The sequence below is a fragment of the Vanacampus margaritifer genome, chromosome 1 (assembly GCF_051991255.1).
Source record: "Vanacampus margaritifer isolate UIUO_Vmar chromosome 1, RoL_Vmar_1.0, whole genome shotgun sequence".
Classification (NCBI taxonomy): Eukaryota; Metazoa; Chordata; class Actinopteri; order Syngnathiformes; family Syngnathidae; genus Vanacampus; species Vanacampus margaritifer.
The window spans coordinates 14,283,568-14,297,795 of NC_135432.1; the positions used below are offsets into that span (position 1 = coordinate 14,283,568).

Sequence of the window (14,228 nt, forward strand, 5' to 3'; positions counted from 1 at the left end):
TAAATGTGAATTTGTACTCAGTGTGCTGTAATCTCACAATTTATTAAAGGTGGAATTCCATCCATCCATTTTTATAGTACTTGTTCTCATATGGTCTTGTGAGAGCTGGCTTGTTTCTAGCCAATTGCAGGGCACATATAGACAAAAAAAAAAAAAAAGAACAATTCGATCAAGGATGCCAGTTGACCTCACAGATTTAAAACTAATTTTAACATTGAAAATAATGTAAATGTAATCTGTTCAGGGTTAAACTGTCACCATCGGAAATCCTTTATCAACAGTACATATACGTGTAAAAATGTGTTATTTATACAGTATATGGTATTACAACATCAGGGGCCTTTCCGGATAAATTCCAAACGTGTTTAATCAAAAGTTCGACTCCTGAGGCTTTACTATATTCCAGGACGTCCCGCGGGTGCGGCGGCCCGACACTCGTCAGCCACCGTTGTTGCTTCTCTTAATCAAGTTGTGAGCACAACACAATTATTCCACATCCATCACGGACACTGAAGCTGTCACCGCTGTTTAATGAGTATCAATTAAGTCGTTTCAACTGACTCGCTCAGCACGTTGTGAAGTCGCAGGCGGGCGGGCGGGCGGGCGCGTTGACCTCCAAACACAAAAGACCTTCAGGCACAGTCAGCTTAACGCGACAATATGTCGTCATTTTAGCCTCAAATAATGGCTTCATTTAGCTGCTACGCTTTCTCGTAATCAGGAGATGTGAAGCTACGAATAGTGGACCAGGCAGGACACCTCTTCTTTTGCGTGAGATGGTGATATTACCATTTGTAACGATACACTTAAATGATTCATCAGTGTTTATTTCATGACAGAAGAGTTTGCCTTGAGCAGCCGTGTCACAACAGGACACGCAACCGATGCCATTGCCGAGTTGGCTGAAATTGGACCATATCAAGACAAAACAATAACACTGCTTTTTTTATTTTCTCATAAAGTGTCATCAAGGTATATTGGGAGTTCAAATAAAATTGGATAACTTGAAATGGACTTTAAGAGCAAATAAATTGACCATTATATACTGTAATAATGTATTATATACTCTAATACTCATACTTGTGCATTTTCAGAGCTACACTTGAGACACACATTTCTTCCTAATTAAGATTATTTTCATGTGGTATAAAATATCCTATATCTGACCAAATAGACAAAATAAAAACAAACGTATGTTTAAAAGTATTTTTAACATCACTCTCAGCTTTCTTTGGCTGAGTAATGGAGAAATGGAAAGAAACACATTGTTAAAGAGCAGTTAGAGTTTCAGTCTGTTCAAAGCACTAAAGTAAAATTTGCACTTTGACCTGTTAAAAGTGGCATGACTAAAGTTTTTTTTCTCTTCCTTTTCAAGTTGTGGTTACCAGAACAAATAAGTTTCTAGGTGATTTGAGCTAGGTCTTTGGGACTTTTTTCCTGGCTCTGCATCATCCTATCCATCTGCACCCTGACAGTATAAGATTAGGAACCATTTTGGACAGATTACACCTTCTTCCGCATCTAGCAGAAAGTGCTCCATAGCTGTGTACTTGATCATTCTGGCATCTATTAAATAGTACAACTGAGAATAGGCAGTTTTCTGGTAGTTACTGTTAGTAATATATTGCGAACATGAAAGATAAAAGGACTGGTGAAAGTTGGTGACAATCACCTACCTTTTGATCTCGTTATAAATTCATGCTGTTCCGTCCAAATGGAGAATTAAGTATGAATTACTGTAACAGTTGTTGCAGAGTGCAATGAATTTAGAGTGCTCTTATCATGATATTATCATCATTACTCATCTTGGAATCATATTTATTTTTCTTCAAACAAATAAATGGCATTTTGGGTAATCTCAACATGCCCAAAAACGTGCAAATTTTTTAAGTATGTGAAAGCCTATATCCAGGCGCTAATGTGTGTATTTTACAGGTCCATTCATCGCAGCTTCATGTATTATTATTATATTACACAGTTCACATATTATATCATCTTGTTTAATGAGCACAAACGAAAATACATAACAATAATTTTGGACGTCACTGCAAGCGGAATTATTTTGCTTCATTACAGTTTTTTTTTTTGCGTTTAAAAGAAGCCAACAATGGCTCGTTACCAAATCTCATCAGAGATGCACGAGACCTCTGTTTGACCCGCACTGGGAGATGGAAGACGGCGGTCCAGCAAGGTCAACGACGGCGGCCGTGCATCGACTTGATTCATCAAATTAGGTCGTGTGTAATTGCGCCGCGTGACGACTCATAAAACACGGGGCACATAAAGCTGTCGGGGCCCCATCAGCCCGCCGCTAAACGAAGTTACCAAAGGTGCAAAGTTCAGCACTTCATAAGGTGCCACAGGAACGTGTCCGGCAACACGTCTTCCGCTCACATGCTCATTGTTACCGAGGAGACGTCAGCTGAGCATCCCTTGGAACCCGAAGCCCAAGTACAAAATGAATACAAGCTTTATGTTTTAGGCTAATTGGTAGTAGGTGATTAACGACAACAGCGACCGTTAAATGTACTTGAACAGAATGTTGGAAAGATGATTCTTCAATTGCACCTTGATTGGCTCAGAAACAACCAATAATATTCCTCAATAATGGAGCATGATGACATTGCTAGCCCTCATAAAGTATTATAAAATACAAGGAAATTCGAAATGCTACACCTCAACTATTTACAGCATTTCTGATTTGTTATCAACATGGGTCACAATTAATATTATAAGTCTGCAGGATGTATAGAAAATGGATGGAATACTGTTACATTTTATTAACAAATTAAAAATATTTAAATGCAGCATTATGTGGTTTGATGCTATCATACTGAAATATTTTGAGCAAACACTCAAAACTAAATTAAAAAAAATGTATAGTTTTTATTTGACCTTCACTTAAAATTATATTTCACCAACTTTTCTTAAATGTCATTATACTCAGTACAGTATTAATATTGTTGTTGTTTTTTAAACTAATAGGATGGGTCAAATTATGACCTCATAGTCAATTGTGAACACCCAGTCAAGTAACAAATTAATCAAAATGTGATATTTTTTATCTTTATATTAAATAATAATAATAATAATTACATTTACACAATACATTTACATTTATTATTAAATATATATAAAAATAAATGTTCAAATTAAGCAGTTCCTCTGCCTTAAAAAAAACATTTTAAACAACCACTCAAGTAACAAACAAATTTAGTTCCTTGTTACATTATAAAACAGACGCTAACAAAGTTAGCTATTTTTATAAATACAAGTAAGCTGTGGTGTTGTTTACATAAGACATTTTGTTGAAGGATCAATTAGCAATCAGTTATTGGATTTTATGTTCAGTTTTATAATAGCTGATCAGGGGCAGTAAAAAAATTATTTCAATGACTTTTTGCTCAATTAAATCTTAATTCCAAGAAGAAAACTGAGCCAACAATTCCTGTTAACAGTCACTGCAAATAAACAAAAAAAGTGGGCAGAATTGAAAGGCTCACAGTTGAACAGTTTCACAAACAGTAAGTCTCAGCGTCAGTCTTTTCCAAGATTGTGATAGTGATCATTGCTTTTTTTTGTGTGTCCAAAATACTGTAGTACCACTCCACCTTTTTTTGTACTGTAGCTGTTTATTCACCAAACTAGTTGGTGGGCCTGAATGAACTGTGGCCAATACAACATCATCTGAATTCAAATGCCCCCAGGACCGACCCACCATGAAGATGTGACGATGAATTTTCCTTTACAATTATCACAGATCAACTCCATTAGCATTAGCAGCAATGTTGTCATCGCTCCTGCAGTCACGAGCAGCAGAGGGTTAATTTACATAATTCATCTCAATTGTGGCTCATTAGGAGTTTGATAAGAAGCAAATCAGATAACTTAAGATGAATGTTTTTTCTTTTTGCTTTCATTCATGACAGTATCATTTTTGTATCATGCGCCCAATTCAATCCAAGCCTGTGCAATGAAAAGCATGTATTTCCACCTAATTTATTTTCATTGGACAACAACACAACATTTTTTATTTATTATAATTGTAGGAGCTACAGAATAAAACCAGAACCTTATTTGGTCTCATTTAGTATTAGGTAGACTGCTTCTCAGGTGAACCTAATCCGTTGGTGATTTGTTTTTAAGGCCTCCATATGGCAGACATGTGCGCCCCCCCACCCCCAAGACCCCCCCCCCCTGCCCCAACTCCCCACCTCCCGACACTACACATGTAGGTCAACAAGTACAAGATGAACGCCTAAATCTCTGTGCAAGGAAAAGATGGAGATGACGTGGGGCCGCAGGCATAAATTACAAAGACGAGAGCTGTGGCAGGAATGGGAATGTTCATCGTAAAAGTAACACACGGCGCACGAGGAAGTGTGCATTTCAGTGCAAAGAACATAAAACACACAACCCCGCTGGCACTGTGTAATCGATAGCAGGCCCACCGAAGCTACTGTATCCTCCTCATATGGACAAAGACTCCTTTTTTTTTTGTCTTACGGACACCGGGTGGCCCTAAAATTCATATCCCATTATTTTAGTTCTTGTCAGACATCACATCTACATGAATCAAATTGTGTCGTTTGCCTGGAAACTGGTGCACGTCTCAAGGGGGGACGACGAGGTGAATGAGCGCTAACGCTGTAGCGGAGGGAGAATAAAGTTGGGCATTTTTAAGTCAGAGTCTATCTAACGCTGCCGCCGCTGATCAATTCGCACATTGTTCTTTACAGTGCAAGAAACTTAAACCTAAGATGAAATCAACACAAAATGCTTACTCATGAGGCTGTACTGTAGAAGCATGTGAATTCTTCTGGCCAATCAGGGAAGACTTGCAATAAAAAAAAGTAACTTAAATGAAAAACAAAAAAAACATGCATTGCAACGTACTACAATATTTTTCTGCAGTCAATATTTTGAGATTCAAAGTCTTTCAGAGAGCGCGGTGCACTGCTCACAAGGTCAAGAAAAGAAGTCACGACCTTACTTAATCTCTGTGCAGCCTATGTAGAATACGCAACAAGAGGCAACCACTCACCACTGTCATGGTCAGTCCGTGACCTGACCATGACCTTTATATTCGTAGACAGGGAAGCTTGCAGTTGAGCATAAAAAGCTGGCACATCTTGATTGAACAAAGGTGTTGTTTTTTTACGCACCCCTGGTGCACGTAACAATTTCCTGGTAGCAGGTCTAAGTTGTGGCGCAGGTGATGTAACACAATTTTGATGAATTTGTTCGAGGTGCAATCAGATCCACGGCGATAAATCGTATCGAACAGCAAGCATCTGGGAGGGTTACACGTGGATACAAACGTGTCCAAATGTCTACTTCACAGCGGTGATTTGTGATTGCGCTGGCCAACTTCACATCATCCGTCCTTGCAGTCCCTTTTAAGCGTCATTTGCACACTTCCATCTCCTGCATGGACTTTAGCAAATGAGTTTCTGCTTCCGCCAGATCAGGGACTGCGCTGCTCGTATGTCAAATTTCAATGAGAGCCTTTTCCATTGGTTGAAGCAAGACGGCTACCTAACGTGTTTCTAACTGCATGCAACTGTGAAAATACCAAAAGAAAGTAAACCTCGTCCATGTGCACAGACCACACTCTGCACCAGACTTGCATAAGCACAAAAATACAGTCCATCGCGTGAACATCTGTCTAATGTAAGACTGTATAAGTCTATACTATAAGCATAATTTATATATATATATATATATATATATATATATATATATATATATATTTATATAAAGAGAGAGAGAGGTGTTAGAAAAAAAAAATCTGCAATTTATCGCGATATTACAGCGCGCAATTCTTGAATCGATTCGATATGTGGCCGAATCAATTTTTAAACATACATTTTTTTATGGGAATATTCAACAAAACGTCTTACTTAGGGTTAGGATTCACACATTAAGCATAGAAGTATGTTATATTAATGAAACATTAAGCCTTAATATTTGATTTCAATGTTGTTCAAATATGAAACGGATTGCAACAAATTGTTTGTTAAATACAGTGGCTCAGTTATAAACCTGAAGTTTCAGATAAATGAATACATTTTATTACAAATCTTACAGTGTACATGTACAAGTTTACTGATTAGTATTTTCTAAATGTGAGTACCCCCCAAAAAATCTCAATAATCAATTTATAGATTCGCATCGTTATTAATCGGTATCGAATCGAATCGTGACCTATGAATCGTGATACGAATCGAATCGCCGGGTACTATATATAAACACACAACATGAATGTAGGTCTATGTCCATTCACATACACATATAATAAAACCATCTGTCTTTCCCTTCACACACACAATGTAAACATCTGCATGTGTATTCACATGCACACAATGTAAAACTCGACAAAAAAAGTACTGTATAAAATGTAATGTAATGTATGTCTATATGTATGTCACAATTTTTCTATTTTTTCTACTTACTTTCTACTGTTTTCTACAAATATACTTTAGTAAAATCTTGGAATCAATGTAAAATCATCAAATAGAAAGCATATTTTGATTCAAAGAACGTTCTAATAGCTTTCTTTGGTCCTTGAATACATTTTTGATCAAAACGGTCAAAAGTGACAAGATTTCAATCATCAAGCAAGTAAAACTGAAAGTAAAACTACTATTGTCCGTGTTTGTCCATCTTAGCGTCTGTGACTCCCCTCTAAGTGAGCAGAGGAATGTGAGCAGAGGTTATAGTCCACCACAAGAAGTCAATAAAATTGTGTAAACTCCGTTATTATAACGTAAACATGTATCTGTCCACTCACTCACTGTTCATGCACACGAGTCTCGCTTCACCGTCAAGCAGAAAACGCAACCCCATCCACATGTGCGCACACGGAAGGAAAAGCTAGTGTGCACCGCTAGCGGCAGCTGCCACCAGCTCACCTGACTTGATATTTCTCCTCATTTTACAGTAAAAAGTCGCTGATGAAGAGGAAGTTATTACGGGAAACCTCTACGGGGGAGAGAGCCTAAAACTGCAAACGCTGCAGCAAAGTGTGGCGCGCTCGGGAGACTGCATTTGATCAAAACATTTGTTGACGTCAACCTCGTCGCAGAGAAACACAGAGAGATTTAATGCCCGCTAATGATTGCATCACTTTACAACTTTCCGGACCTCGAGCAAAAGTTTGGCCCTACAAAAATACTTACGTTTCCGCATATTATCATCAAAATAAAGTTACACAACTTTTTTGCTTTTAATTCAAAGTTATTTTTTTGCTGGGAGTGAGCATTATTTGCTCAACAATAAACATACAAATTTAAGTACCATACCACGATGCCTGATATGCCAAAAGAGGGTGCCGAAATGTGGTGCAGTATGGATCAGTTATAAGTGGAAATAGGTCATGTATTCACCGCTGTTTGTTTATTAGCAGGATTACACATTAATTGCTTTCTGCCAAACTTTTCGAGAATTGGAAACTGGGCCAAATTTGAATGCATTAAATATTGTGGGGCAAAATCTTTTCTCTCTACTTTTTTCTACACTGTGGTTATTTTCGACGTTCTTCTTCATTTGTTACTGATTAATGTAGAACTAAAAAATTCCAGATGAGCATCTAGAATGAAATGCAATCATTTGGTTCCCTAATTACGATTGTTTGGCCTTAGTGGAAGTGTGTGTTCATTTTTTTTAGACACAAAATGTCCCATTTCCTAGTGTTAAAAAAAATATTATATTATTAACAATATAAAACATGAGCATGTCACAGAACAAATAGAGCACAAAAGACAGCGTGATAGTTCAATAGAAGGTGTACACAAAAAAAAGCTTCGATTTAGTCCCTCTTTCAAACTGGACTAGCTTTTCCCACCTTAAATAGATCAACAACATCTGCCTTGATGCTCGGATGTTTTCTGAGCAAACCACTTAGGAGGAATTTGTGCAAGGCCATTCCCACAAGCTGCTGTCAGTCACGAGCTGGCGCTGCAACACTTAATGCCTTTGTCTGCTCCCCAATTCATCTTGTTAACAGCAAATTGGGTTACAGGCACAACGCTATTGTAAAAATTAAAAACAACAACAGCAATGGGCATCCTCCCGCGGGTCGCACAGTAACATATGGATCCTTTCACTCAAACATGAACCTTGCGCTATTATGGCGCTATTATGGCGCCTTTAAACCGAATAAAAGCACAACATGTGGCTGATAACGTCTCACATTGATGAAGGTTCATTTCACAAGAGCTCTTTTCCAAAATGCTATTATTCCATTTTCATTATTCAGGGAAGACTTGAACAGTTTACAATCATTCATTTTATTTGTTAAAGCATTTCTTTTCTTTTCTATAAATACTTTTCTTTTTTTCTTTTCTTTTTTTTTTCTTGGGGAGAGCTCAGTATTGATCATTTGACATGTCATCATCATTGTTCTCCCTTTTTTTTTTTTTTTTTTTTTGGTATGTGTGTGTGTGTGTCTATAAATACTTTTCTTATTCATTTTAAACTTAGCTATATACAATGGATCAGTCACCTTCTATCTCGAAATTCACGTTTGTCATCACAATTTACATATGTAGCAGATCTAATAGCATGCCCCTCATTCATAAACCTACAAGTGATGGATAGCTAGCTATCTAGCTAGCTAGCTAACGATCTAGGCTAGCTAACTAGCTAAAACAATAGGGAGAGTAGCCTTTTCATCGAATATGGCTGTCTTCACATTTAATTCAATAAGTGTTGTGTTCTTGTATTCCACATCTCTAAGCCTATTGAATTATCATATTGCACGTACTGTTTTAATTAATTATTTTTGATGTAAGTATGTTTTTGTAATGTACACTAGTGTAGAGTGATATTTTTTTTTAAATCCTGCTACAGAAATTGTTGTTGTTGTTTACGGGGTGCTAGATAGGCAAACAAACACGTTACTGTTGTTTTGGGACTTGGCGTCGCCACCAAAATATAAAATAAATAATAACTAACAGTGCTTTTTCTTAATTTTGAATCCTTATGACACCCTCGAGACAGAAATTGTGTAGCTATGAATGCAAAAAAAAAGACTTTCAGATTGTTTAGCCTTGGGGGAGGTTTGCTTTCGAGTGAGTGCTATTTGGGTTTTTGATGCTACTCTTGTATTGGATCTCATTAGACTGCGCAGGTGTACCTAATGCAGTGTGCGGTGGGTGTACTTATGATGTGACATTTCCATATGCACCTATTAATAAATGCTACAATTCCCAGAGGAGCATCCTGACTGCTTTGTGATTTAAACAAAAAAAAACAACAACTCCAACAAGAGGGACATTGCATCTTTAAGGGCCCTACATCAACAATGAACACACTTAAAAAATATATTCCTTATTTCCATTCTCCGCTCTCCTTGTTCCGGCTGCACACATCATTAAACATATTATTATAACATGACTGTCAGCCGCCGTCTCCGCTCGCTCCATTCTTGCTCTGCCAGGTAATCAATTTGTCGTCACTCTCTGTAACCTCAGTAAAGTCATCAAGTGAAATGAGTTACAGCTGCAAAGAGCCTTCAAGAATACTGGAGGAGGACGAGGAGGAGGGGCGCGGAAAAACGAGAAAAATGACAACGAGGGCCGGGAATATTCCACCGCTTCACGGCACCGTCGCAGGTCTTGAAGATGAAATATTAATGCACAATTTGTTTATCTGCGGGCCCACATCTCACACGCGCAAAGCTGTTAATTTTCAAGCAGAAGGGGGTTGGAGAGAGGTGGGTGGGGGGGTGCTCGCAGACAAGGGATCAGTCAGTCATGAACTCTTCACAGCCATTAGCGGGCCGACATTTTGATGAAGTATTCCTAATGTAGTGGATAGGAAAGAATGAAAACACTCTGCCTGCCAACTTTTGATTGACCATTAAGCCACTGATGAATGTGCCTGTCAGCCAGGAGACAATTACCTCAACAATGAAGAAACTCTTCTGGAGGGCTTATTTGTACGCTCGCACAGGCCCGACACATTTAGGGAGCGTGTAAAGGGATCACTTAGGCACCGTCTAAAAAGTTCCCTCAGCCCACTTCCAAATAATAAAAGCATGGGCTTTTTAGGGAAGGGCCACTTTCAGGGGTTGAAATGTGGGAGAAAATATTCTGCGTGTCGAGCAGTGTGACCATATTTTGCGATCCAAAAATAGCCTCATGAATCTAGGTGCGTGTGTTTAAATGTACTGCCTTTAACACTGCTAAAACAATAACAGTATCAACAACTTTATGCCAAATTAATATTTGTTCTTTTTTTCACCTAATAAAAAAAAATGAAAAGTGCTAATTGCTTTTATTTGTGTAGGACATTGCAAACACGATAAACAAATGACACTTCTTTTTTGACACGCTTCGCAAAGATATTCCCCCAAGCATATATAACTTACATAATATAATCATCCTACAGCTGAAGTGATAATGTAGTTTTCCCATCTGCTGTAACAATTCAACAACAATAATGATTGACACAACACCAATCACCGATGCTGCTATAATGCTTGACATGTAAGACTGCCTGATGACTGTATAACCCGTAACCGGGGAGTAAAAACGCAGACGAATATGAGCTCAGTGATTTGATCGAAGATGCATTTTGAAGAACTCTATATGTGAGATAAAGGGGGAAAACAACAATGGGGAAATTCGTTTTGATAAATATTTTGTAAGGTCAAAAATATCTTCTAGGATAAGTAATGTCTGGTAACCATCATATGGGATTGAGTGCTTGTGTGTGTGATCTCAGTATCTTCCTCACGTAGAAAAGCGATACTATTATTGGCAGAGAAACAATCGCCATCTGCTCGCAGCATCCGCAGCCATAATAAAGACTGATAACTTCACACAGCTTCACACGCAAGCAAAAGAAAAGAAAAAAACAAGGCATCCTCCGAAAAGATGATCTAAAGGGGTTAGGTGGCAGGGGACGAAGGCCGCTGATTATGTAACCTTTTGGAGAACACAGCCCGAAAGGCTAAAAGGATTATTAAGACATACATACAGCACAGCCCCCCAAAAATGTGTCTGTGTCCGTAAGATGATGAAGAGTTCACGGAGAGTTCACAAGCAAGATACAGCAGCTCTACAAAACAACGTGCAGCCAAGGAAGGCATGACTTCTTTTTTACAACTAATTAGCATAGAGGCATGCAGGATGTTGCAGATAGATAGATAGATAGATAGATAGATAGATAGATAGATAGATAGATAGATAGATAGATAGATAGATAGATAGATAGATAGATAGATAGATAGATAGATAGATAGATAGATAGATAGATAGATAGATAGATAGATAGATAGATAGATAGATAGATAGATTTAAAATGACATCAACAGAGCCATTCATTTATCATCTTGATTTCTACTGCGTAAAACGATCGCCGTTCATCAAGTCTACACGGATGCAACCGAAGAAAAATGGTGCTTAATACTATTATTGGAGATATAGGTAATCTTACATCAATAATTCTATAGGGACACATAAAGTTTGTGGATTATTTTCTACCCCCTAAAACTATAATATTGAAAAAAAATAAGTGAATTATGATCTCATAATTCAAGTCAATCAAGGAATTGTAATCACATGTTCATCCCAAGACCTAATATTAGGAACAGGCTGCTCTTAGTACGATGCAGTGCACTTCTACAATCACAATAACTGACATATTGTTGAAATAAACCCTCCAAATTAAGCATTATTTTTCATTTAAGAGTAGAATCTTTGTATTGTATGCCATTAGATCGGGCATCTTGAAATTGGCTGGTGACGAGTCCAGGGTGCACCCTGGATGAGACTCCAGCTGTGTTACACAGGATGTTGGGCAGGTGTGCCTAATGGAGTGCCTTTCTCGCTGCCTTACTCCAACTACTTACTTTGTAAAAGTTATAATCGTATTTTAAAAACGGCTTCACTGAATTCAGTGTATGTGTATGTATAAGCGGGTCCTGTATGAAAACAAGCCAAAAAAGTTTGTTGGGAGGGTGCAAGGCAGGGGTGGTGAGAGGAGGAGGGATTGCGCGGAGGTGAGGCGGTGACCATGGCAACAAAGGCAAAACAAGCCTAACAATGTTCCTAATAAAAAAAAGAAGAAGAGGAAGACAACGTAAAAAAAAAAAAAAGGCGTCTTCTTACCCGCAGCCCGTCGAGGCGCCTGCTGCTTCCTGCGTGGCATGGTGCCGCGGGATGGCCGTTCGCGCGCGCGTGTCCAGGTGCAACCACAATGCGGGGCCACGCTCGTGCGCGCGCATAGAGAGTGCACGCGCGCGTGGAGTGCGTGGTTTCTTTTCTGTCGGTTTTTGTTTGCTTTACGTCGCTCGTGGCTCGCAATCTGGCTGCCGGGGAGAATCCAGTTCGCTTTGTGTCGCGAAGCAGACCAAAACAAAACAGAGTATAAAAATCAATCAATAATAGTCATATTTAAAAAATAAAAAGACAAATCAGAGCTTCTTCCGTCTTCTGCGCGGGACGGAGCGCCCCCCTCCTCGTGTCCATCTGATCGCTGGTCCCCGCGTGTGTGCGCGCGTCCACTTCCCACTCCGTGGATTCTTAAATCGTGATGGGGCACAAGAAAATCAAATGAAGAAGAACCAAAAAAGGGCTTTGGCACCGTTAGCGTGGACTGTTGTGTGCCGGGGGGACAGGCAGAGCAGAGAGGCGATGTCAGCGCGCAGAGATCCACGCGAGAAACTGAACATTGAAAACTCCTCCCTCCCTCCTTTTTTCCCTCCTTCCACCGGGCCGGACCTGACGACGACGACGACGATGATGGCAGCGAGACATTTGTGAGAACAGATAAGCGGCAGTTTATTAAAGAAACAGAAGCTGCATGCCGCTTGCTGCCATTCAGATGTGTTTGATTTAATTGTTTGTTCAAAATTGATTTTAAACCTAACTTTTTTTCTTCTTCTTTTTTTTTTTACATACTACTGACATTTTATAATCGTCTGACGGTCCTCACAAAATACTTTGAAAAATATATACTTTATTATAGGCTACTGAGTCAGTGAATTTTACTTAGCTGGACTTAAAAGCTATTGTTATATTTTATAAAGTGGTAAATTGAAAACTAGTTATTGGGGGGGGGACAAATATTTATAGTTTTGCTTTTATTGACTTATTTTTCTAGACGTGGACCCAAAAGTGAGGAGGAGACAGATGGCAAGATTTGAGGTAGTATTTAATGACAAAAGGGGAACAGTGTCCAGGAATGATGCAATAGGTGAGGAGGTCCCTCGGATCCGCTGTGGAAATGAAGGACTTGTGTACAAGTGGCTCGGCAGCTGGTCGTCTGGAGGCATGGTAAGAAGCAATAAAGGATCAGACAGGGAAAACACACTCGATAAAGTGTAGCAAAAACTCTTTTGCAGAAGTACCACTCGTGGAAGTGGAAGTCATGTGGCACCTGCGCGTAGATCAGAATGGACCTTAAACTGTGGAGTTGGTTACAGATCAACTGCAGCTGTGGGAGAATGATTGAGTGCCCTCCAGAAGCCGCCCTGAAATGAGAAAGCTACAAAAAGCAATGGCACAGGAACTACACCCGCCAAAATAAAATACAGTGTGCCATGCTTGGCATGCTTAAAGCTAAATAAATAATAGCAGCTTCATATAAGAATCAAATAGTCATTGTTGAAGGCAAATAAGCGAATTTAGTCAAGTGCTTAGTTCTACCATCATCATCATAATCATCCAGTTTAGCGATTACGAACCTTCCTATAGGGTTCGCCCAATCACACGTGTGTTGTTTTTATCTATTTGGCTGCGTGCGCTTGTGTGTGACTTAGAAATTACGTTCTTGATGCCGATTGGCTGTTGCTGACGAGGGTAAACTGGCCTGGAATACTGATGGGAGCTCACAGATGGAATGACAATGCCCAGCTCGTAAGTTTTTATTTGTATCTTAAAATGGCTTACCTTCCCCACATCAATTTGTAGTCGTTGTCATCTTCTTCTCTTCTTCCTCCATCTTCTTCTACGGCAGATGAAAAAGAGTCAACTTCTCTCTGAAGTTTTGTCATTCAACACTCCTTGTTAATTCTACTCCTTTCTTGGAATCAGTTTAAGAAGCCAAAGAAAAAGCAAAACAAGCTAATTGTTACTCCTTCAGTCTAGAATATGATTTAGATCAATTCTAGCATTGTAGAAGACTCCATTAGTTGTAACTAAGGCTTTAAACTATTCTTATTTGCTTCTGTACGAATTGCACTGTACGGATTGCACTGTGCTTTTACTCCCAGTTTG

General features: G+C 38.9%; 1 protein-coding gene across 1 annotated transcript in view; it reads right to left on the reverse strand.

Annotated features, from left to right (window-relative positions):
* The window catches only part of tshz2 (teashirt zinc finger homeobox 2), a 55,019-nt gene extending 42,292 nt beyond the window's left edge, over nucleotides 1-12,727 (reverse strand). The window contains exon 1 of the mRNA XM_077545523.1: nucleotides 12,120-12,727. Within this exon, the coding sequence (XP_077401649.1) occupies nucleotides 12,120-12,159 (40 nt within the window). The 5' untranslated portion in view covers nucleotides 12,160-12,727. The remainder of the gene's footprint in view (nucleotides 1-12,119) is intronic.
* Between the last annotated feature and the right edge of the window lie 1,501 nt (nucleotides 12,728-14,228).